The sequence below is a fragment of the Haliotis rufescens genome, unplaced genomic scaffold (genome assembly GCF_023055435.1).
Source record: "Haliotis rufescens isolate VD_foot unplaced genomic scaffold, xgHalRufe1.0.p SCAF_20, whole genome shotgun sequence".
In the NCBI taxonomy this organism is placed as follows: Eukaryota; Metazoa; Mollusca; class Gastropoda; order Lepetellida; family Haliotidae; genus Haliotis; species Haliotis rufescens.
This window is the reverse complement of record NW_025963891.1, coordinates 3,548,289-3,575,120: the sequence shown is the minus strand read 5'-3', so window position 1 is coordinate 3,575,120 and position 26,832 is coordinate 3,548,289. Positions and strand designations below refer to the sequence as shown.

Here is a 26,832-nt window from a genome sequence, read left to right as displayed (position 1 = left end):
ATATATTGACAATGTCATGTTGCTTATATACTGTCTGTCAACATCTTTGCCGACGCGTTTCTTGGGGAAACAAAATATTGACAGAGTCATGTTTCTCACATGCTTGTCCGTCACAACAGGCATTGGTCGACGTGAATCTAGAAATGTATGTTATTACATTGTTATGTGTCTGACATGTTTTTCAGAAGAAGTCTTGGTCGAAGTTGAACACGTTATAACGAAACTGATTTTTTAAAAACTGGTTTGTTTGCAGGCTGACTGCTACTATGCGGCGTCAGACAAAAAAATCTAATACTCTTTATGCAAATTGCATGAAGGGCGGGTGCTACCGGTGGGGCAGGAGATGCTCATCCATTTCACGAACACCTGGTGTCATCATGGATTTTCAGTGGTCCATTCATATAATTTCCGCTGCTGTTTTGCCTTTACGGCAAACGGAATCTGTTTCGGCAGAAAATCGAGGCTGGTTATTCTCTTGCATTGACAATTTATATTTACAAACACATCTGCGTTAACTCTGCGTTAACACATGCCGTTCATAGCATAGATCTGATGTTCTAGTGCTTGTCTGTCGCTAGATAGAAAGCCATATTGAGCTCGACGCTGACAGACTTCTATTAGCAGATTTGCCGCTCGCCTGTACACGCCGTATATACCTGTGTCACTGCGAACCTCGACAGTCTGTTGCCAGGTAAGCTCGACTGGCTGCATAATATTTGCATCTATTGTAACTTCAATTCGAATAACACTTATTCCTATCTCCTACACCGTGTCACATGTAACATGCTTACCGAATTAGAAGCACTGAATTGTATCGTATGCACGCAGATTGTTGTGACAATGATCCAGAATGCAGACACTGCATCACAGCCCAGCCAGAATGCAGACAGACGAATGTCGTACCTGCTATCAATCATACATTGCATTAATCGAAACTGACCCCGTGGTACCCGACGCTAGCATTACACTACCCACACAACTATCAAAACCATCTACTTGCATTAAAGCCTTGCTTCTGACATTGTAATAGCAGCTTCCATTGATGCCATATCTGCTGATAACATTGCGATGCTCGCTACTAGAACAACATCGCCTATTGAGAACAATGTTGTACCCACAGCTCCTATCAATGCATTGCTCCTACTAACAATACCGTACTCGTTAGTGGTACTATGTACCCGCTACTAATACTGCAACACCCGATATAAATGATGTAACACCCGATACTAATACCGCAACCCCGCTACTAATACTGCAACACCCGCTCCTTACCCTGCGATACCCTTCTACAGTTTTACTAACAACATTGCGCCCCCCCCCCCCCCCCCCCTCCTACCTCACAATGCAGCCACTGAACCCCACATCCCGGAGCCACATCTCCATGCCAACCCCCCTACACTTAGACACGCCAGTTGTTGCCTGCATCTCGTGCTCGAGTGTCGGCCCACACGGTTTTCACACACGGTGATTATCTGCACATTCTACACTAAATTTATTTTAATTAAGTATTCTTTCTGTATAGCGACATTGTTTCAATCAAGCCGAATCTCTTTAGGGGATTTGAGGAAACCGGTGCAAAGAGGCTGTAGGCACGCTAGACAAACTGTTAGTTTACATGAACGTGCCAGCGCGCTGATTCCAGACAAGAGCTTCTCATCCACGGCAGTTAAGTTGTGCCCCAGCTGATGGCTGTGTAAAACGAGAACCACCAGAGCATAGGAATAGGATTACCTCCAAGTTAAACTTTTATTTTCTCATTGAAACCATGGTGACTCTGGAAATGTTGATAGATATAGTCTCAGCGTTATTTTACTCTTCGTGACGAGGGTCTGGCAGTGTTTAATTCACGGCTGCATCGCCAAGTCTGCTTTGATGGAGATCCTCACAGTAAGCAACGAGGAGATTCGAGTGGCAACACTTATTGTACCCCAGTGCACGTTAACGAGGACTTTCAGTGACGTCACGATATGACAGTGTCACAGATGGGAACTTGATTTAAGAAAGGCGGAAGTCTCTATGTTACAATAAATATGTGTCTAAGACGATGGACATTCAGCAGGCTTTACAAGGGTTTCACAGAGGCAGGTGGTGCTTGCTACAAATCCATTTGGCTAATATATCAGGGCGTTATGCCATCGAGCTCTGCAGCGTGTCCTTTTAAGAGCAAGATGTAAGAGACGAATGTGTATCTTTGTCGATGATAGATGGCCAATAAAGTAGATGATCTACGTGATACATATTATACCTATAGTAATAGCAGTGACAGTATCGGGTATACAAACGCATAGCTGCAGGCATTAACGGAACATTTCATTGTCAACTTTCCCTTTAAGTCAAGCAATATTACAGCAGCTCCCGCCTTTCATGGCTACACTACAAACCTTTGTGGTACATTCGAGCATGCTCTTTCCACGAAGGTTACAAAGAGCATCATTCGACTCTTGCTCAAAAGTCGTTTAACGGACAGCATTCACGGACTTGGTATAACTTTTTAATTTACTAAAAACAATAAAAGGTTTATTGTACGCATGTGTAGGACATTTGGAAAATTGACGCATTAGTTGCAAAAAACGATATCCTATGCAATACCCTAGCTGATTTGTACAATATGGTTCCGTGTTTGGTCTTCGAAACACTTGACTTGCCTTTTTATTTGGTTTTTATGGGTCGTTGGGCAGGATACGCTCACAGCTGGTATTATGACTATTTATTGGTGATGTATAAGCACATGTTTATGATGTAGTCGGAATCATACAATCGTACATCTCGGCTTTAAGCAGATTTCATATGATTATTAAAATGGCTTTGTCGCTCCGAAAGTGCATAATGTGTTTGTTGGTTCATATCAGTTGCTGTTCCATGGTGTCAGACGGGTCAGTATCTCACGCGATGATGTTATTGATGGGAAATACCTTATCTTATGCCGTAACGGATGTGTTATCTGATATAGTGCCACGGTCTTATAGTAGGAGTAATATCCGATATAACGCTACAATGCTGTTGAGGCACTACCTTCTACAGTAGCAGGCTAGAAGTGTGCTATAGCACTACTAGGTACGATTATACCTCTTCTCCTGGAGACCGCCTCCGTGGTCTTGTCGTAGGGCGTCCGCCGGGAGAGCGGAAGGTCCGGGGTTCGATCCCCGTCATACCAAAAGATATAAAGATGGTACTTGTTACCTTGTCTGGCGCTCGGCATTAAGGGGCTTAAACAAGGACTGGTCAGCTCGGAGTCAGTATACTGTGTCTGAGTGGGGTATTCATGTTCAACTGCGGCATGGTATCTCAGGGAGCTAGCACTATAAATCGGCATCAGTCCGGACGAGTACAAACAGCCACACAAACGTGTGATATAAGTGCAATAATCTTGGACGCGACGTTAAACCAAATTTCACCTAAGCTCACATGTTCTCCTGGAGCGGCTGAGGCAAGGACGTGAGAGTAGCCGTGTCATGCCAAGTTGACCCTGTTATATTCAGTTGGGAGAGGAGATGGAGCTGCATGGTGCTCCTGCATGAAAATGAAGGCCAAATTGACATCACATATGCACATGTCCGTGTCGGACGCGCTTTGAAAACTGATCACCGAACGCATTATTCATATATATGGGCATAATCAGAAATAGTTAAAGATGGTGCCAACAGTTCCTCCACCACTTCCAGGACACCGGACAGGGTTCGAAGAGTCCACGCCAAGCGGACGTCTTCTGTTTATTAAAGGACAATCCAGTTTCTCACTTAAATGTTAGCACTATGTCTAAATTAATCAACGATCTGGAGACTTCTCTATGCTGGAGTACAAAGAGAAGATATGTTTAGAGAACGTCCTGTGGAGGTAATCACAAGGCGCGGATCGAGCTTGTTTCCTCTTAAATGATCTCTTATCTTGTCAACTCTTAATCCAGTAAGGCCGGGGAATAGACTCATCCGTGCAATTTGTCATAATCTAATTCCCATCAGTACTGGACAGATATAGCGCTGCTGCGCACCGAGGCGTCTGATGGAGGGCGTCCCTGACAACTATGTCCATTCTGATTACCGACTGTGCTTGACTCTACTGCCTAAATGCAGATTGGGGCGGCCTTTATAAAAATATAAGTAGAACTCAGTTCATAAAACTGTTTCCAATTAGCCGTTCCCCTCCTATATGTGTGACAACGTTCTGCGCTGAGTCCCCGGCTGCTGACACTGATGGACGACCATGTGCTGGGATGGAATACACGCACACAATGTTTATCATGCTCATTTGACATAATCGTGAAATGTAGAAATTCTGGCACGAAAGCCTTGACTCGTTCCAAGTGTTAAATTTAAAAAATGGTAATAAATCGAACAGATTCAAGATTTCTGGTGCAGCCATGAGTGTGGGGCTGCTTATCCAGTACCCCTGTACGTATGCAAATCAGTAGATAATATATAATTGTAATATTTTTATACCGATGTCCCACGATAAGTGAAAGTTTGATTTTACTGTGTTTTAAAAGGTGTTTCGTTTATATCACGGCTTGTTAAATGGACTTTGGAAGAATGCCCAAATTGATTCAGACCCTTAGATCTCTATTTTAAAGGGCCTTGTCATATAAAGCGTAATTCGCTATGCAGAGTTGCGTCCCTTTGGTGTCGCAAAATCCTATGCATCCGCGTTCGAATCCAATATTTGCTCTTATTATGATTCTTGGTTTGTTTGCACCTTCCAGTGATCGTGGGTTTCACCTACGTTGTGAACGTGGAAGACCTGCATCACTTCGGGTCTTCTTGCTACAATAAGCTGACACGCCGTAATATAACTGAAATTCGGTTTTAAAGCGACGCTAATCAAAAGCTGATATATTGATGCACATCTGTAGATATGTCGTTATTCAATAACAATGAACGCATCTAAATGCAAATAAACCAAACACAACTGATACGCTGTTTTTTAAGTGCTTTTCAACATGACCCGGGATGATCCGGGTGGAATAGGTCTTCAACAACCCGTGCTTGCCTTAAAAGGCGTAGGGGCGACTACCGGGATCGGGTGGTCCGGCTCGCTGACTGGTTGATGGATGTCATCGTATCTCAATTACGTGGATCGATGCTCATGATGTCAATCACTGGACTGTCTGGTCCAGACTCAATTATTTACAGACCGCCGTCATATAACTGGAATATTGTTGAGTGCGGCCTTAAACAAACACACAAGCAAGCAAAAAACAACAACAAACAAACAAAACTGATCTACATATTTGGTTTTTTAGTGATACTGTCCGTATGTAGCGCGTGTAGGTACAGTAGGTATATAATTAATGTTTTCATTAGCGATGCACAATTCTAATGATTCAGTAGTGATGTACGCGCAGCGCTGTTTACGTGTAGACGTAGTTAATGATCCGTTGGGATTCGGTATCGGTGTACAGATCGTTTGACGGAGCCTCAAGGCGTAATACTATTGACAATGATTGAGAGATGATGCGTTTGATGGGCAAGCAACACATCACTTCCCATCCTACGACTGCCACTGTACCATATCTCTTTCCATACAATTCGTCACAGCAAAAACCATTAGTCGTTGACGAGTTTTGCACAATCAGGAACTTTTTTAATCAAAGACAAACTGAGGAATAACGACAACAAATTGGAGGCACTTTGTCAACGATATTAAAGTGAGGGTTTAAAGCGCCGGTTTGCTATTCCAATCCCGTATGATAAATATTGAAAGGTCTCAGGGTTTCCTTGGCTCGCACAAGCCAATCATGTGTACTTGTGGTAGCCGATCGATGGCCAACTTGGACGATAAACTGAGAGCAAGGGAGGCTTAAGTCTAAGTGAACAAATGACTGGCCAAATGTAATGATGCGTTGGGGGTCACAATTACTGATCCCCATACCGTGATTACTTCCACTCCCGAGAATTATGGCACGGCAATTTATTTTCAAAGCGAGACTGTTTGTGACAAAGACGGACGTGGTTGGGATGCTGCCTGTCGCAAGCAGAAGTAGCTATGATCAAGCCGTGCACTGTATTTACAGGAGGAAATGCATACTGCTGCCCATCATCCATCTCCCCAATGCCTGTGCAGGTAGACCATCAGACTAGAAGACGCGCAGTGTCAGAGGTGTTCCAGCCAGGCAATAGTTAACTTCAAGTTTAAATCACTGTGTCTCAAACAGCGTACTGTACCAACGCATATTGGATGCAGTTGATTAAAACCGTCTCTGCTTCAAGTCAGGGTTGCCAACCAAATGAATACAGGATTTGAACCTGTATATATCACGTGACTCAGGAACGGCGCTAAACAAAGCGCCTGCTTGACTTGAAGTTGAAAATACGTTTCTGGAGGTTATGGTGCTAATTTAAGGAGAAACTGCTTGAAGCTGTTAATACGGTGTCTTAAGGTGGCGGTGTTGTTGGTTTGAAGTTGTTACCCTTGTTTGAAGCAGCATCATCGCCGGATGAAGATACAGAGGAGAGAAGAATCATTTCTTCCTGCAAGGTAATTCTGCGCTCTGGCTTCACTTGCCTGAGAGAGCAATCATGTATCGTTTTCTTAGTGAGTGATCAAGCTAGAGTTCTCCAGCAACTTGACGATTGATCGTTCACAATGAATTGAGACAGTTATCGATCCCCGGTGTAGTTGAGATAAACACGGGTCAACATATAGACTATTGGAGATGTTTTAATTTGATTAAGGTATTGGCTCATGATACCATAAAGTGTATATTACCGGATCGTTTGTATCGGAGACAGATGCACCCCTTTTCTTAACGTTTTCCTACGATTAGAGGTTCTGCACATGTGTTTTCAGGATGTAGATAATTAATTATCGAGTACTGCTGAACCGTGACACTGGTAGTTTATTGTTATGGTTACATTGTAAATTGATGGCGTCTATTGTTTCTGCTACCGCCATCCGCCTGCCCTCGCATGTTATTACTTTCCTTGTTGTTTTCTCCTTGTTTAACGCCACAGGTAGCCATATTTCAGTAGTTTTGCCACGGATGTATATAATCTAGTCAGACCAAACAGTGGTTTAGCAACGTGGAAGTCGTTTGGATATGACCGCGCTCAGTCAGCCAAGTCTGAATACCCAGTTGAATTTAGTCACCCCTCACAACGAGGCATGGAGTGTTGCGGCAAGACCGCTTCTTGTCCGGAAACAAGAGCGGAACGCATCGGGCATACAGTGGGATCTCAGTAGGCGGTGTTAGTACGTTGGGAAAAATACAGATGGTATTTGATGGACATTGTGCCTTATAATGACATCTGGTGTCACGGTTGAAATACTCGCTTATACAGGATATTATGTTTACTAACGACAGGCTAGTACGCTTATAAACGACTGGATAGTATGTTTATGAATGACAGGATAGTGTGTTTACTAACGACAGGATAGTATCTTTTCTAACAATATGATAGTATGTTTACTAAAGACCGGATATTATGTTTACTAAGGACGGGTTAATATGTTTACATGTGCCATGTTTACATTTGTGCATGTTAAATACGGATATACATGGTATTTAAATAAACTGATGGTCCAAGAAAAGGAATATACTTGACATTTAGATCTGACCAAAGCATAACAAACGTCATCAAAACGTTACTAGGCCGAAAACAATCGTCGAAACGTTGTAAACGTGAGGTCCAAAACACTACTCTGATAAAAAATTATACCCGTATAAAAAAAATCATCATCGAGTCAACATTTCTTTTTTGTTGTTGCATGTTTAGCCATTGTCATTCATCTGTGGATACTTTCGTTTTGCACTGTTGGTTATATATTGCAAGGATTTATCAGTATGTTTACAAAGAACAGACTATTATGTTTACTAAAAACAGGTTTGTATGAGTTGCCAGACAGATTTATATTTTTTCCGTGAACACGTCAGTATAATTCGCGACATTGACATTCCACTTTCTTGTTCTTGTGTGATATGTTTTAACTGTGAAACACAGCACAGCCTCATCATCTAGCTCGCCCACCATTTAGCAACGATACACGGTACATAATTGATGCAATGTTGAATAGATGTAGATGTGCCGTCATCAGTGCCGACAGACCTTAGCGCGAGGCGTCCATCTCTTGCCAGTCGAAAGAATACCTTGAACGTTGTTGCATTTTAACAGTATCGGTGGAATGGCAAACAGCGTGTAAGTATGTGTTTTTCTTGCAGCTATCTCGGATGAGCTCTATGTGCATCGATCCCTATCGGAAGCTTGTGTAGTCGCCGGCGGGAGATCGAGAAGACTCTGCTATAAACACGCTTCTGTTCGCCAGCCAACTCGCTGTGGTGACAGACGAAGGCACTGCAACGTGCTGCAGCAGCTGAGACTGTCGTGTGTCACATCGTCTGTCAGTTCCTTGAGTGTTCAGTGCCGGGTGTGAAAATTAAGGATACCGTATCAACCCACACGACTGTGAAACCAGTGCCACCCGCTTGATGCAAGGGGATACGTCTTTGATTGTACATATTGGCTGCCGACACAGTGCATTTGTGTTCAGGTAGCCCAGTGTGGGTCGTTCTCCTATGCAATGCAGGAAGATGTTCGAAGTTTGGAAAATTCCCCGTTGTTTTGTGTCCCTGCTTCCAACAGCCCAAGCAGTGCTGCTGTTGCTGTTGCTGTCGTCGCTGTCACAATCAGGTATGTGTGTCGTTTTCCCTTCTTTGACCTGCTTGTTGTGTTTAAACCTTTTTAACATTACGTACAGTTAAATGTTTATATCATTGATGGAACACAGGATCGTCCTGGCTGGGCAGAGAAGGCCCGTATCGATGTCTAGGATCGTATGGTCAGGGGCTTGTATGACGCTTCAGTCACTAAGCGCTTCCATTTGCCGTAACATATATACAGCAATATACCTACTTATGGGTTTACACGTACATACATCTCTTAGAACATCTGTTGAAAGCTCGAACATGACTGAACTTTGCTTTCCCTCGGTTTGGGGGATCAATATAATATTATTTACCTGAGGACACTAAAGCTTCATCAGTTTGCTGGTATACTGTAAGATTCGGCTTGTGGAGATTTGTCATAGTCTGTCTGCCAATATCTGCCCAAATATATGCGTCATAGATTGTCTATCAATGGCGGCAAGTAGAGATTTGTCGTAGTTTGTACACAGTTTCGTCAAGTGGTGTCCCCGTCTTTACTGCGTCATCAGTTACTGGTCCTTCAAGGATTAAACAATTATGTTTAAAGTTTCGATGTCGTTCCCATAAATTAAACTTAGAAACAGGAGAAGAAAGAATATATAACGTATGTAATTATGGATATTTAAAAATGAGGATCACATTTTGCTTGTTAATGATGCTAAAGGAAGCTCTGCATGGAGGACTGCGTATTTATCTTCACAAGAAATACTATGTACATCTCACTTTACAGAAATATACTAATTTATGTCGATAACATTGAAATTGTTAGGCATTTGGCAATGTCTGCATTTTATGCAATGCAATTAAGAAACAATAGCGTTAATGTGTACATTCACAGTCTGCTAGTTCGCTGCATTGTAGTTGACGCTGTATGGGCTGATGGCCTCCATCCATTCTGAGTGGAGATGAGGATATAACCGCTGTCAAGCATATCAACATCTTTACAACTGCTAGTCAAAGTGTCAGCACTACTCCATAAAACAGACTACATTCTCTTTTCAAAAGCACATTTCCACCTGCGTTGAAAAGAATCAGATTCTCCGTTTTTATTGTTAAACAAATATGTGCAAGTGTGTTGGTACGTGAACTAGACACCACGGAGGTCTTGACAAATCTATCAAGGTATAGATGATGTTTCTTGTTGTTCCATTATCTAACATGTCCATGTCGTGTTACACTTGTTGGAGCGTTAGGAACTCTACCATCAAACACATCTACCCATTATATTCTATTGACAAACATTCACATACATGCTGCATACATCAGTACGTAGATCATTCCATTATCAAACATTCACATGCATATAGCTCAAACCAAAGAGTAGATCAATCTTTTATCAAACATTCACATGCATACTGTTCAAACCAAGGAGTAGATCATTCTATTATCAAACATTCACATGCATACTGTTCAAACCAAGGAGTAGATCATTCTATTATCAAACATTCACATGCAAACTGTTTAAACCAAGGAGTAGATCATTCCATTATCAAACATTCACATGCATACTGCTCAAATCAAGGAGTAGATAATTCTATTATCAAACATTCACATGCATACTACTCAAATCAAGGAGTAGATCATTCTTTCATCAAACACTCACATGCATACTGCTCAAATCAAGGAGTAGATCATTCTATTATCAAACATTCACATGCATACTACTCAAATCAAGGATTAGATCATTCTTTCATCAAACATTTACTTGCATACTGCTCAACTCAAGGAGTAGATCATTCTATTATCAAACATTCACATGCATACTGCTCAAATCAAGGAGTAGATCATTCCATTATCAAACATTCACATGCATACTTCTCAAATCAAGGAGTAGATCATTCTATTATCAAACGCTCACATGCATACTGTTCAAATCAAGGAGTAGATCATTCCATTATCAAACATTCACATGCATACTGATCAAATCAAGGAGTAGATAATTCCATTATCAAACATTCACATACATACTACTCAAATCAAGAAGTAGATCATTCTATTTTCAAACATTCACATGCATAATGCTCAAATCAAGGAGTAGATCATTCTATTATCAAACATTCACATGCATACTACTCAAATGAAGGAGTAGATCAACCCATTATCAAACACTCACATGCATACTGCTAAAATCAAGGATTAGATCATTCCATTATCAAACATTCACATACATACTGCTCAAATCAAGGAGTAGATCATTCCATTATCAAACATTCTACCTCAAATGAAGCTATTTCATAACGATTCATAAACACCTGCTCTGAAATCGTCGGAATGGCACAATGGCCTCTACTTTTAGCAGAGATTTCATGCCATATTAGTCGCTTGCACTCTAACGTCAAGACTTACAACATTTGTGTATGGTAGCCATGGGAACACGATTACACTATTTAAGGCAGTTTGATAATTTCAGAATCCTTTTAAGGTATACTGTTGACACAGAGATTTAATGTTCAGGGACTAATTAACATCAATGTAGGGAGATGGCACTGCATATGCACGCTGCACATCCTCCCACATAAGTGTATTGTAATGGCGCTGTACCCAATAACACACAAGGAAGATGTTGTCACAGCGATGGCAATGCAGTTGATCTCGGACTAAGAAGGGGTGTAAGGGCTCCATCATTCCATTTAATAAAGATCATGTAACCAGTGTGTGCTTCTCCCCTCAGCAAGGGACACTTTCAGATGCACAGTGGGTGAGAGATAGGCTCAGACGAACGCGCGCTTTCTGCACATTAACTACTATTATCTGGAAATCAAAAAACATCAGTCTTGGATTGGATATTTTCATGATCAAAGTACATAAATGGTCTCATCTAATACTAAAGCTCACGTGGCTTATTCTGCCTTCAATTTGAACGTTAACCACGGCGGAAAATAGGCTCCGTAATCAATGGTCTCATGAAATCCGGTACATATTTTCATTTCCGACAGACAAGCTTAAGTAATAACGCCACTTCACGGGAGAAGATATGTCGGAATGGGCTTTGTCAGCGTGTGTAAAGCAGGCTGGCCATGCTACACGACAGGCCCAGATCGGTGCTTCTCATCACACCAACATTCAATTCACCGGTCATGTCATAAAGTATTTCTTATCAGTATGGCTAAAGGGAAATTACTTCTAGAAAGACCATTTCCAAGCAGTTAGGGTAGCGGTTTATAACGAGACTCTCGGTAGTTGGTGTGGGGTTTTGACGATCCACTTAACCGTCTCGGGACTCCTGAAGATGGGACCAGGCTAAATGGCTTCTTTATATCATCAGTCATATGCTTTGTATGTATGTCTGGTGAGCACTGGACAATCATGTATGGTGTATTGATGGTATATGTTAGTCTGCCATATGTTGTGTATATGTACTTGTCAATATTGTATTGTATCTGAATGGGAGGTGTTAGTCAATCATATATGTCTATGTGTGCTAGTCCATCATGTATGGTGTATATGTGCTTGTCAATCATGTATGCTGTATATGTGCTAGTCAATAATGTTTGCTGTATCGGTGGAATATGTCAGGCGATCATGTAAGGTGTATGTGTGCTAGCCAATCATGCATGGTGTATCTGTGCTAGTCAATCATATATGCTGTATGGATGGTATATGTTAGTCAATAATGTATGGTATATGTAAGTCAATCATGTATATGTGCAATTCCAGCTTGTATGGTGTGTTGTACTCGTCAAAGATGTATGTGTATGGATGGTATAAGATAGCCAAGCAAATAATTTGTATATAAGTAGTCAAACATGTGAGGTGATGTAAAATATGATACAACGTCGCATTTAAGATAATTGCACTTATAGATATATGTAGTCAAACATGTGAGGTGATGTAAAATGTGATTCAACGTCGCATTTAAGATAATTGCACTTATAGATGCATATGCACGTGTGTGTGTGCGCGCGCGTGTGTGTGTGTGTGCTGCTTAAACTATTCGGAACCTATACCGTTTTTTTAGCGCTAGCCCAATAAGATACCCATGCAGCAGTTTAGCATAAAAACTCCACTCAGACACAGTATACTGACTCCGAGCCAACCAGTCCTGGCTGTATCCCATTACGCTTAGCGCCAGGCAAAGCAACAGCAAGTACCATTTTTTGGTATGGCCAGGGCCTCGAACCAACGAGCTTCCTCTCTCCGGGCAGAAGTCAATCATGCATGTGTAAGGGTGGTATATACTAGTCAATCATATATGTGCGTAGATAGTACATATTAGTCAATCGTGTATCTGTGTGGATGGTATATACCAGTCATTCATGTATGTGCATGGATGATATATACTAGTCAATCATGTATGTGTAGGGATGGTATGTACAAATCAATCATTTATGATGTACAGAGTCTGGTCAATCGTGTATGTGTTTGAATGGTTCATGTCAGTCGTAGATATTCTGGTATATTGTAGTCAATCATTTGTTTTCGTGTCATGGTAGAATGGGGATAAATCAAATTTATGTTGGGTATTGAGGTTTCGAAATTCGATTCCTTACCTGTCAACCCTTCAAACTCGAAACCTCAAGAAATCGCGTTCGGTTTCGAATGAAATTTACAAGTATCGAATCTACGTTTGCAACCTCTACATTGGAAACACAGCAGGTTTATCCACGAATTAAAAGCCAGGATAGCTCCTGGACTATTCACTACGCATGAATACGTTTTTTGATAATCATCGTTTTTTCTCAGTCCCAAATTTGAAAAACGTGCCATGCGGTTTGGCGAAATTGATACCACGTTAATTAAATTTTACGTTTCATCAAAATTTATCAGAATAACTTCGATTTAATATTTTTTTGTCCTACAATCCGCTAACGGTCGGCTTCAGTTGTCTTAAGCTCGGACCCGTCGACGTCATAATAGAGACGGAATCCAGCTTACTTGAACCGGATGTGACGTGAAACAAACGAGTTGAGCCTTTATAATACCGACCTGTATTAGCTTGCGCAAGTTAGCGACGCGCATAGAGAGATGAGAACCAGCATACATGTTGTATAACATTTTTTAATATAGTTGGATGCCATTCGTTTACTGCGTAAATAGGGTTGTCTGTATTCATTTGACCAATGTGTCTGGGTCATTTGTTTGATATTATATGAGTGTAGTGTATGCTTGCAACCATATCGCGCAACATGTGATGGATAGCCTGTGTGTACTAGAGTGTCAAAGACATGGCGAAAACATCTGAGCCTAACTACGAAGGATGTAAAGTGCCCCTTAACGGTTTGCATGTATCAAATACAATATTTGCCATGCTTACAGGCTGCATTGGGACCAAATACACAATCAGGCAGCATATTTCTGGAGGCATCAAAGTGACAAGGTAATCTCTCATGATACAAATTGACAAGATTGACTACCGCGCTGTCACCAAGTGTCTCCAACAGCTATGCATGCGAGCACGGTGTCACTTTAGCGGATGATGCCCCCTACTTTGCCACTGTTAAGATGTAGCCAGCGGATGTCAAGTGGGGAAGAGAGAGCCTCGAAGATGACCCAAAGTCAGGAAGATCATTAACTGCTACCACCAAGGAAAATGTTAATAAAATTCAGGATTTGATTGTGGATGATCAACGAATCACCTCTCGTCACATAGCCAATGCAGTAGGCATCTCGCATGAGAACGATGGGTGGGTATGGTTTTACGCCGCTTGTAGCAATATTCCAGCAATATCACGGCCGGGAACACCAGAAATGGACACATTGTACCCATGTTGGGAATCGAACCCGGGTCTTCGGCGTGACGAGCGAACGCTTAAACACTAGGCAACCCGACCATCCCCATGAGAACGATGAGAGTATTCTTTGGCATGAACTGGGAATGACAAAGATTCTAGCACGCTGGGTTCCAAGGATTTTGACTCTAGGATCTGCATCTCTTGTGAACTTTAAGTTAAATTGAAGCAGAACCAGCTGCTTTTGTTGAGCGATATGTAACAATGGTTCATCGTTATCAGCCAGAGACGAAACAACTGTCAAAGTTCGCAAGGTGATGGCTTTTCTGGGATTCCTAAGGAATCCTTCTAGTGGACTACCTCTCTAAAAGTTTGACCATTAATGGACAATATTATGCTTTTCTGCTCAGGAAACTGCGTGAGAATATCAAGGCTTAACTCAGTAAGGTATGTTGTTCTACCGGACAATGCACTTGTACACATGTCGGTTACGGCCGTGGTTTAGTCCATGACTGTTGCTTTGAACTCATTAAACATCTTCAGTATTCACCAGATTGGCACCGTCAGATTTCCACTTCATCCCAGAATTGAAGAAAGAATTTTTATTATGCAAATGATGATGGCGTCACTACAGCTGTGGGGAACTTTTAACACCTTTAGAAGAATTCCTTCTACACAAGTGGGATCCAGATACTCCAGCATCGTTGTAAGTGTGTGGATCTCGGAAGGTTTTTTATTAAAAAATAATGAGCAACCAACTTCATCAACGCAGTCCTTCATAGTTAGACTCAGAACTTTTCAGACACTCCTGGTACATATAGAGGTTATCAGGCGAGTGTGTTTGGGGAAGGTATACGACCCGTATTAGGAATAAACATTGTATTTATCCAGCCCCAAACACACACGCGTGATAACCTCTTTATCATATAATGTCATTCTACCATTCTGTGCTCGAAAATCTCTTTCCATCTCTTACAAACATCACCTAAACATTGCAATTTTTCCAGGAATGTGGGTATTAATATAAATAACGTCAGAGGGTAAATAATTTCTCAGTCGGACAGTGACAGAAGCCAATATAGTTCCAACAGAAACCTGTTTCTTATACAGTGGCGTAACTATATATATGCAAAAAAACAATTTCCTAAACAAATTGTTTTTTCTTGCCTTTCGCGGCAATCCATCGGTCTGCCTGATAGAGTAACTGCCCTTGATCAAAGGGAAGCTACTCTAACCCTAGTCTATGAAACGTAAGGGCCACAGTCAGGCGTTGTTGAGAGTCATGTCTTGTTATAACGTCACGGAGTGCAGTCGGGTGTACACACAGCGACAAAACGAAACAAAGTAACAATTCGAACATATTTCGGCAACATACAACTGTTTTGAATTGTGGAAAAGGTTCAAAGCCGCAGAGGTCTACAAGCACAGATATGGAAAGTGATCCAGCTTGGCTAGTGCCCTCGCTAAATTGTTTCCTAATTTATATCTCCATGATTGCCAAAACTTGTAATATGCATCAGCTACGTCACAGTTAGCACTGATTTTCAGTATATTAGACTGTTCTTTAAATAATGATAGCAATTATCCCAGTAGTTTCTCCAGATTCCCGATGGTTAATTCTGACTCGATCGCCGAATGACAGGGGCGACGCCATTTGTTTATAAACAGCGAAAGTAGTCCCTACTTGATCTTTGATATTTGGATCACTATCCGCATATGACGCCAACGCATATCGTTTTTATCCGTTGGCTTTATCCTGCCGAGAAACCCACCCGTTATATGACAAAGTTATGTATTTGTTTGTGATCAGTCGTTTGTTTACTGATGTGTCATTCCGTTGCTTGTATGACAGAGTGTCACATCCTTACTGGTGTCACATATTTACGGGTGAGAAACCCACCCTTTATATGACAAACTTATGCATTTGTTTGTATATCAGTCATTTGTTTACTGATGTGTCATTCCATTGCTTGTGTGACAGGGTGTCACATCCTTACTGGTGTCACATATTTACGAGTGTCATGTGTGAGAGAGAGAATTTATGGATGTCAATTTCCTTATATGAGGAACACAACGTTTCGAATATTAAGCTTAATCCTTCATCAGGTGATGATAGTAAGTGTATCAGGTGATGAAGGGGTACGGATATACTCCGAAACGTTGCGTTCCTCATATTAAGAAGCTGAAAACAGTTTGACGCCATGTCTGGGTGTTCCTACAATCAGACCAAAGTCGTATGAATACACACAAAGAGTGACACCATTGCCGGCATGCGCACGATAACATCCCTGCAGACTGAAAATAGAGACCGCTGAATTATTTAGGACATCAAAGCTTGCGTCAGACATTTCTCACAACGTAGTCGCTTTAATTCCCTCTTTAGATAAATACTTATCTTACTTCCACGAAACAACACGTTGAAATGACTGAACTATTTTGATTTGCCGTCGCAACGCGTGACAAGCGACTTGTAGCCACTGGTTGTTGAGTCAGGACGTCAGGAGTGTGCGTTGAACTACAATGCAGACATGTTATTGTTAAACGTAAACTCAGGAGAGGTTTAATAGTGTTCGGGTGCGATGTAAATGATGTGTGTCGTATGTTTACTAGTACAGTAGAACATGGATATAACGAACTACAAGTGACCGGAGAAATCAGTTCGTTATATTCGTTGTTCGTTATATACGTTTTCGCTCGGAAGCGTCCGCCACCTTGGCTAATCCAAAATACAAAACACATGCACGTTTATACACGTTTCCTCCTGCACCTACCGGCGATTCAGTTAAAAGGTACCAACATTGTAATGCAATGGTCGGACGAAATTGTATCTGAAGTTATTATTTGATCAGCATTAAGATTAACATTATGCATGTTTAACTAGGTTGAATCGTCACCAGCAATTGTGTTGATTCGCGTCTGATTGCGTACAGCCAATTGTCAGTGACACTTGACACTGAGTGAGATTTCTCAGTTCGCTATACATGTCACTAATTAGTGGTATTTGGGCTTGTCGGTGATCAGATATCAGTTCGCTATATCCGTTAGTTCGCTGTAGAGAGTTCGTTATGTACGTAATTTTTTATATGATAATTTTTAGGAGATAAATCGGGGATGTTTTAACACTTCGTTGTATCCGTTTGTTCGCTCTATCCGTGTTCGTTATATCCGTGTTCTTCTGTATATCAGGTTCTCATATATTAACTAGTCTCCTTCGTTTAGTTTGAACTAGACGTGCAGTTATATGTTCATGAACGGGTGGATACAAGTAAATAAATGCCGTAGGTGTCGATACGATCTTAATGAACATATTTCTTATTAATATGTACGCGTTAACAGTTTGTTAAATCGCTGTATGTAGTCAACAAGAACTGCGCACAGGTTTACATTACGTAGCCTTGGTACCACTTAACTATATATCTAACGTTGTCATGACGTATCTACTAACTATTGTTGAAACTGTTGTTTGTTTGTTTGTTGTTTAACGTCGCACTCAGCAGTATTCCCACTCTATGAAAGCGGTCTGTATATAATCGAGTCTTGACCAGACAATCCAGTGGTTGACATCATGAGCATCGATCCACGCAGTTTCGATACGATGCCATCCGTCAAGTCAGCGAGCCTGACCACTCGATCCCGTTAATCGCCTCTTACGACAAGCATAGTCGCCTTTTACGACAAGCATGGATTGCTGAAGACCTATTCCAGCCCGTATCTTCACGGGTCTTAAACACATGTGGGTTGGAAGGTGGTCCAGGGGTCTGAGGCGCCCAAATTCGCCGTGCAGTGTTTCGTCCGCTAGGCGTGCAAGAAACCTATCATTGCTGGTTCGAATCCTAAATTCGTTCCGATTATGATACCCGTAATACACGTCAGTAAGTGAGTGAGTTTGGTTGAACGTATTCCTGAACTGTATTTCAGTGATATCACGTCAGCTTGTTGTGGGAGGAAAGCATGAAGTGATGCGAGTCTCAGACGGTTACCACCTTGGTGAAACCCACAGGCACTGGGTGATGCCAAACCAAGAAGCATGACCATTGTAAATCTGGGATTAGAACAAACAGTTTCTGGCGCGCCTAAGGGACGGAACTCTGCATAGCTAATTGCGGCGCCTTAGACGACAAGGCACCAATATGCCTTAGGATACATCGCAATGCAATCTTAACTGACAATACTAATTCCTACATGCAATGAATCTTGTTTACGACTCTGACACATGGATAATGTTTACCATTCTGTCAGATTTAGAACGTTGTTATCCAGGTACTGTTACTAATCCCACATCAGCCGTGGTGCCGACTATAACTATATTAGTCTTGTTATACAGTCGTTCCTTTATAGCGTTTAAATGATAATCAATATAGCTCACCAAGCGTGCATCGCCTTTCCCCTCCACATGGCGGCCCCGCAATCAGATTAATTCGAAACACGTTTCTGTGAGAAAATAGACTGCGGAGAAAGGGTTGAAGAATATCCCAAAAGCCTAAATCTTGTATTTTAGTGCCACAGTAATTGCGCCCATTATTTTGTGGAGAACATCCAAAGCAGTGCATTCGTAACATGTTCACGTGTTTTTTCGGATTTTGTATTTCAATGGCACTTGGTTATTTTCCAAGTAGAATACATTTTCCAGCATTCATTGTGCAGCATATATAATCCGCTGAGGAAACATACGAGTGACTATTGTAGAGGCGAGGCGATTCATTTGCGCTGAAGTTACCAGTCTGTTCTTAACACGCATCTCTACTTTTAGACTTTGACAAAACATTTATGGAAAATATTAAAAAAATAAACGAGAACTCTTTGTAGTTTGATTTTATACTGTGTGAGTCGCCCTTGCGTGATGTTCATGTAATGTGTTCTCTGTTGGTGATGACGTGCGTCGTCCTACGCAGAGAGTTGATCTTTACAATGAATGGTACAATGCTCTTAACATTCTCTTGGGGTCCTAGAAGAACATTTTAGCTACCTAATTACTTTGACATGAAAATCGTAATAGGTGTGTTTGTTGTGTAATGCCATACCCAGCAGTGTTCAAGCTATATGACGGCGACCTGTAATTAATCGAGTCAGGATCCTGTGATTGACATCATGAGCATCGACCCACGCTAATGGGACACGATGACATGCATCAACCAAGTCAGCAAGTCTGACCACCCGATCCCGTTAGTCGCCTCCAACGACAAGCATTGGTTTATGAAGATTAGTCCTCACTCGGATCTCCATGAGTGTAGTAGCAGGTAACAATGTGGCACAACATTAAACATTAAAAAAATATTTAATAACTGCATCTCAATTCATACTATGCGAAATCAAGTTCCGCCGGTGACACCCGTTTTCGACAAAATTTGAAATCAATTGCTTAAGTTCCCAAAGAAAATATTTCCCTCAATTCCGTCATTTCCAAAGCATGCATCAGTTGAAATGTGGATTCGACATGATGTACAATTATGTACGTTTGAATAAATAACAACCCACTGTCCATTCCTGAAAACAGAAAGGATCCTGTAGGTAATATTGTGGTGTCATAGATGTGTTTAATGTGCACCCTGTACACATAGTTATATTTCACAATGTTGACGAGTCCTTGCTTTGCTAGTCATCTATCACCACCAGAATCCTGGTTAACACATACTGGTCCCTGCGCATGGCTGGTCTCTGTATTGAACCACCATGTTCGATTCACTGTTGGAAGAGCAGGCGTAGATCGACAGCGTTGCAGGCAAAGTGTCATGATACTTATTAGTGAAGTCTAAATGTTTGCCCACCGTTGGAGTCCAATCACAGTGGCAGGCAGCCTTAACTATATTGCATGGAGACTTGTTGGCTGGGACCCATGCTATCTCCTGGTGTGGCACCATAAAGGTCGACCTGGACTGGTTTGTAAGGTGGGGTCCGTCCTTTTTCCTGGAGTAATACACATGCTAGTTGTTTCTGTCCCGTGTGGTAGACCTCTACTGTCACACGGTAGGACTATGCCATCTTCCCGAGGCAAGGGAGTTAACTGACTATAAAAATCCAGTTTCCACCCTTGCCGAAGTAGGCTGGAATTTCGTAGCTCGATCATAGCACCACCAGTGACAGTTACGAGTTATGCCCCTTCTATGGCCCTCCTTTCAGATTCAACCTCTCCTTTCACTTGCATTTTCTTCAAACAAAATAGCGGCACACGGTCAAGACGATCTGATCGATGATCGAGATCTTTATGGTAATAAAATGGGCCTTACCTCGCGAAGAGAATCAAATCACTTGAGCACCTTAATTAAAAACATGAAGACATTGGAAAACATCTGTCGGCGCTCAGTTGACAGTACAATGCTCTGCAAAAAGTGCAATCGACCGTAATCTGCACGTCAGTCGCCATATTGTTTATGAACCGGATGTCTATTTCGTTCGAAGACTCGTTTGTCCAGCCAAAATATAACTCCATAATTCCCGCCTAGTTCGTTTACAGTCAGTTAACTCCCTTGCCTCATGAAGATGGGACTACACAAGCCTGCTTCTTTGGTCTGAGGCGTGGGACTCTTACTGTCACTGGGTGACATGTTTGGTGGCGCCTCTACTATGTCTTTGTAGTCATACCCTTTTTGTTACGGGGTAGGCAATACAGGCCATCTAGTACTGTGAGGCGGTCTTAGGGTGGGCCTATACATGCCGGCGTCTACTGGATCGATATAGCCCTAGTCGTTTTTACCTTTGAGATCAGACCTCTTCGGCCTCAGGGTGGGCCTATACATGCCGGCATCTGCTGACTCGTGTAATAGGGCGTCTAGCCTACTCAACCTTTGGTGTTAGACCTCTGCTTACCGAGGGTAGGACAATACAGGCTAGCGTTTAACTGTCTATTGAGTCGCAGGGTAGGTGCCTACAAGCTTTATGCCTCGCGGTGTCCTTCCACATATAAAGACCAAACTCTATCACCATGTGACCCAAGCTTTGCTGTCTCGTTGACGTTAGGCCTTGTGGGAAGGTCGCTGCTGCCTCTCGGGAGTTAAATTAAAACCTAATATCCACTGTCTGATGAATCTCGGCTTTTCAAGACTTACATACATCGGAGCACGAGGCTACCATTCAAATGGACTTTAGTATAAAAACATTGGGGCTTCCAAAATCAAAATTGGATTTGTCCGAGACAAGACCTGCTCACAACATTTGAAATTCAATGATGTCTCGATGTCAGGTTATCGGAGTCGTTCTTGAGTGTTGATATTGTAAGCTGATAGTCTATGCTAATACAGCAAGATCACAATCTATGCTTAGACAACATGTTTTGTTTGTTTGTTGTTCAACGCCGCACTCAGCAATATTCCAGCTATATGACGGCGGTCTGTAAATAATCGAGTCTGTACCAGACAATCAAGTGATTGATATCAAGAGCATCGATCTACGCAATTGGGATATGATGACATGCATCAACCAAGACAGTAAGCGAGCCTGACCACCCGATCCCGTTAGTCGCACCTCTCGTATTACGGCAAGCATCGGTTGCTGAAGATCTATTCTAACCCGGATTTTCACGGATCCTCAGTCAATATGTCAAGATGTAGTCTGTACTAATGTACATTTCTGATGTCCCCCGCCGTGATATTGCTGGAATATTGCTAAAAGCGGCGTAAAACCATACTCACTCACTCACTATACTAATGTAACATAGTATCACACACTAATAGAATACAGTCGTCGTTTATGACAATACTGTAGCAGAGCATCACACGCTTATACAATACGATCGCCGTCTATGATAATACCGTATGACATTATATGTGCTCCCGCTAACAGATAATGGTTAATGCTAATGATACAATGTCAGAGTCTATGCTAATATTGTACGATCAGATTCTATTCTGATACTGTAATACCATAGTCTCTGCTTATACAGCATGAACAGAGTCTATGCTAATGCTGTAATAGCCTATCCTATCCTATTTCTACCATTCCGACTAACATTAATACATCTTCGAATGTGCATTACAGCATAGCCTATCCTATTTCTACCATTCCGACTAACATTAATACATCTTCGAATGTGCATTACAGCATAGCCTATCCTATTTCTACCATTCGGACTAACATTAATACATCTTCGAATGTGCATTACAGCATAGCCTATCCTATCCTGTTTCTACCATTCGGACTAACATTAATACATCTTCGAATGTGCATTACAGCATAGCCTATCCTATTTCTACCATTCGGACTAACATTAATACATCTTCGAATGTGCATTACAGCATATCCTATCCTATTTCTACCATTCGGACTAACATTAATACATCTTCGAATGTGCATTACAGCATAGCCTATCCTATTTCTACCATTCGGACTAACATTAATACATCTTCGAATGTGCATTACAGCATATCCTATCCTATTTCTACCATTCGGACTAACATTAATACATCTTCGAATGTGCATTACAGCATATCCTATCCTATTTCTACCATTCGGACTAACATTAATACATCTTCGAATGTGCATTACAGCATAGCCTATCCTATTTCTACCATTCCGACTAACATTAATACATCTTCGAATGTGCATTACAGCATAGCCTATCCTATTTCTACCATTCGGACTAACATTAATACATCTTCGAATGTGCATTACAGCATAGCCTATCCTATTTCTACCATTCCGACTAACATTAATACATCTTCGAATGTGCATTACAGCATAGCCTATCCTATTTCTACCATTCCGACTAACATTAATACATCTTCGAATGTGCATTACAGCATAGCCTATCCTATTTCTACCATTCGGACTAACATTAATACATCTTCGAATGTGCATTACAGCATAGCCTATCCTGTTTCTACCATTCGGACTAACATTAATACATCTTCGAATGTGCATTGCAGCATAGCCTATCCTATTTCTACCATTCGGACTAACATTAACACATCTTCGAATGTGCATTACAGCATAGCCTATCCTGTTTCTACCATTCGGACTAACATTAATACATCTTCTAATGTGCATTACAGCATAGCCTATCCTGTTTCTACCATTCGGACTAACATTAATACATCTTCGAATGTGCATTACAGCATAGCCTATCCTATTTCGACCATTCGGACTAACATTAATACATCTTCGAATGTGCATAACAGAATAGCCTATCCTATTTCTACCATTCCGACTAACATTAATACATCTTCGAATGTGCATTACAGCATAGCCTATCCTGTTTCTACCATTCGGACTAACATTAATACATCTTCGAATGTGCATTAAAGCATAGCCTATCTTGTTTCTACCATTCCGACTAACATTAATACATCTTCGAATGTGCATTACAGCATAGCCTATCCTGTTTCTACCATTCCGACTAACATTAATACGTCTTCGAATGTGCATTACAGCATAGCCTATCCTGTTTCTACCATTCCGACTAACATTAATACATCTTCGAATGTGCATTACAGCATAGCCTATCCTATTTCTACCATTCGGACTAACATAAATACATCTTCGAATGTGCTTATGGTGTGCCGGCGTATCGTATCCTTATACCACAGTTTGGACTGGATTGATTCCGTCATTAATGTCCTACCCGATCGGAAGTTCCAAGGACTATTTGAGACGCACATAATCTGGGATAATAGCATCGGTTTATACATGCCGGCCATGCTTATGTACTTATGTACTTTCACATGCCACGACAATAAAGGGGAAATGCATGTATGATTTATACGCTCCTTAACATAATCTACTGACGGCTGGTGGTGGGTTTGACGCTGACAAGTGGCATTTGCAACCAAATGAGGGCTAATATCTGTATAGGTTATTACGCAAGTGTATAAATGCAAAAATTAAGTCCCCATGCTCCATCTTGTAGTCATATAACCGTCTCTACCTATGGTTGTGTAAAACACACAATACAAACACAATATATACGAACGACACTCTACGTGAGTGTGTTGGGGGTTATTACCGCGGCTTAAGAGCATCTCCAGCTGCAACGTCAAGCAGCGAGCTCGTCGCTGAATTGCTGGAGGGAGGCGATAGGGGGAGCTGTTTGATGGTGGAGGCTGAGAGAGAGAGGAAGTTCTCAACCCGAGGTGAAATGTGGGGAGCGGAGGTAGAACTGGGCACATTTCACAAGAATACCTCGTCTATTGACTTTATCTAGCTAGGATCAACATTCACGAGGTGTACTGAACGGCAGACATCTTAATGGAAAAAAGGTCCGTTTGGGTCAGATCGATAAGAAAAAAATGAGCTTTCTTGTCTAAAGAAATCAACGGGACGATGACGGATGTTTCCGATGTAAACACACTCCGAAAGGACGAATATCAAAAGAAGGAATAATAGATATATATAGTCGCCCGTGTCCGCGGTACTTTCTGATGGTTTGTTTTGTAAAATAGGAATATGTGCACGTGAAGTTCTGTCAGGGCATTTGATATCAGGTTGTTTAATAGCATGGCTGAAATGTGGGTCTTCAATACTAGCATGACTGAAATGTGGGTCTTCAATACTAGCATGACTGAAATGTGGGTCTTCAATACTAGCAAGACTGTAATGTGGGTCTTCAAAACTAGCAAGACTGTAATGTGGGTCTTCAATACTAGCAAGACTGTAATGTGGGTCTTCAATACTAGCAAGACTGTAATGTGGGTCTTCAATACTAGCAAGACTGAAATGTGGGTCTTCAATACTAGCAAGGCTGAAATGTGAGTCTTCAATACTAGCATGACTGAATGTGGGTTTTCAATACTAGCATGACTGAAAGGTGGGTCTTCAATACCAACATCACTTAAATGTTGGTCTCCAATACTATCAAGACTGAAATGTGGGTCTTCACTATTGGCATGTGGTATTTATAAGCCACTCTTATATTAACAAAGTCTTTTTTAAACGTTAAATTTAGATAATGTGCAACGTTTTCAGTTGCCAAAGAGTAGTTTTATTACATATATCTTAATGTTATTTCTGGATGAATAATATTATTCTTATTAGGTTTCCAACACTTATCATTATTCCTGCACTGGCATGTTTATGTGGTTTAAGGCATGCATGATTTTTACAATGTTCTTCATAAACAGGAGTGAGTGAGTGAGTTTGATTTTACGCCGCTTTTAGTAATATTCTAGCAATATCACGGCGGGGGACACCAGAAATGGGCTTCATACATTGTACCCATGTCGGGAATCGAACCCGGGTCTTCGGCGTGACGAACGAACGCTTAAATCTCTAGACTATCCGACCGCCCCTCATAAATGGGACTATTGATCAGAACATAATCAATGTAAGTACGGCTGCCATAGTTTTGTTTGGATTGACGCTTGGTTGAATGGTGATAAGGCATTGTAATAATGTTGAGGGTTGTCTGTCATACTAAATGACAGATTTTGTGAGTGAGTGAGTTTACCGACGCTTTTAACAGTATTTCAGTAATATCACCGCGCGTCCGATTAATGTGGGAGAAAAGCCCGAAGTGATGCAGGTCTGACAAGTTTACCACTTTGGTATGGTGCTGCCACACTCAGAAACATAACAGGGTCGAACCAGGATTTGAACCCACGATCTTAGGTTTCTGGCGTGCCCAATGGACGCAACTCTGAACAGCGAATTGCGGTGCATTTGACGCCTGGGCCAGTGGTGCTCCCAAAGATTTGGTCGGCGTACATTGATGTTAAACATGTTTGTGACGTGCATAACAGACAGTGCTCTGTTTGTGCCACGTTTGATGTAAATAATAGCTTTATTCGACAGCTTCTGTAACGACATGTCGATGGTGGTCAGATAATATTGGCTCTGTAGATTAACGAGATATGACACTCTGAACCAGCCTCAAGTAATTGATCATGAGGTTTGGTGGATAACATGATTTGTGGGACATGTTTCTGAAAGATATTAAGACATATATGATGTGAGTGAAACAAACAAGTAGGATTTACGTGTCTACGAGCAATGGATCTGCACAACTGTCGTGATTAAGAGCCATCACGGTACTGTAAGACCAACGTGTCTACAAGTCATGGTTCTGAAAGACTAACGAGACTAGAAGCCATGGTTCTGAAAGACTAACGTGACTACAAGTGATAACTCTGAAATACTAACGTGACTACAAGCGATAACTCTAAAAGACTAACGTGACTACAAATGATAACTCTGAAATACTAATGTGACTACAAGCGATAATTCTAAAAGACTCACGTGACTACAAGTGATAACTCTAAAAGACTAACGTGACTACAAGTGATAACTCTAAAAGACTAACGTGACTACTACAAGTGATATCTCTAAAAGACTAACGTGACTACAAGTGATAACTCTAAAAGACTAACGTGGCTACAAGCCATGGTTCTGAAAAATTGATGTGACTACAAGCAATTGTTCTGAACCACTTACGTGACTGCGAAATATGGTCCTGTACGACTAATGTGACATCAAAATAAAAGCGACAAACTCCTTCCCGTGTTCATAAGAAATCTCTGCCAAAAGCATAATCGATTGTGCTGGCATTTTATCGCAGAAACATCTTGAAAAAAAGTACATTGTCTGCCCAAGAAATTCCATTGT

General features: G+C 41.4%; 1 protein-coding gene across 2 annotated transcripts in view; it reads left to right on the top strand.

The window, feature by feature from the left end:
* The window catches only part of LOC124142702 (neuronal acetylcholine receptor subunit beta-3-like), a 123,622-nt gene that overhangs the window by 47,957 nt on the left and 48,833 nt on the right, over positions 1-26,832 (top strand). Inside the window, exons 1-2 of one of the 2 annotated variants that reach the window (XM_046511291.2) lie at positions 5,782-6,471; positions 8,153-8,621. In XM_046511291.2, coding sequence (XP_046367247.1) covers positions 8,507-8,621 — 115 coding nt within the window. In that variant the 5' untranslated portion in view covers positions 5,782-6,471; positions 8,153-8,506. Of the gene's footprint in view, positions 1-5,781; positions 6,472-8,152; positions 8,622-26,832 lie in introns of those variants that run through there. The other variant, XM_046511292.2, reaches the window with a different exon arrangement.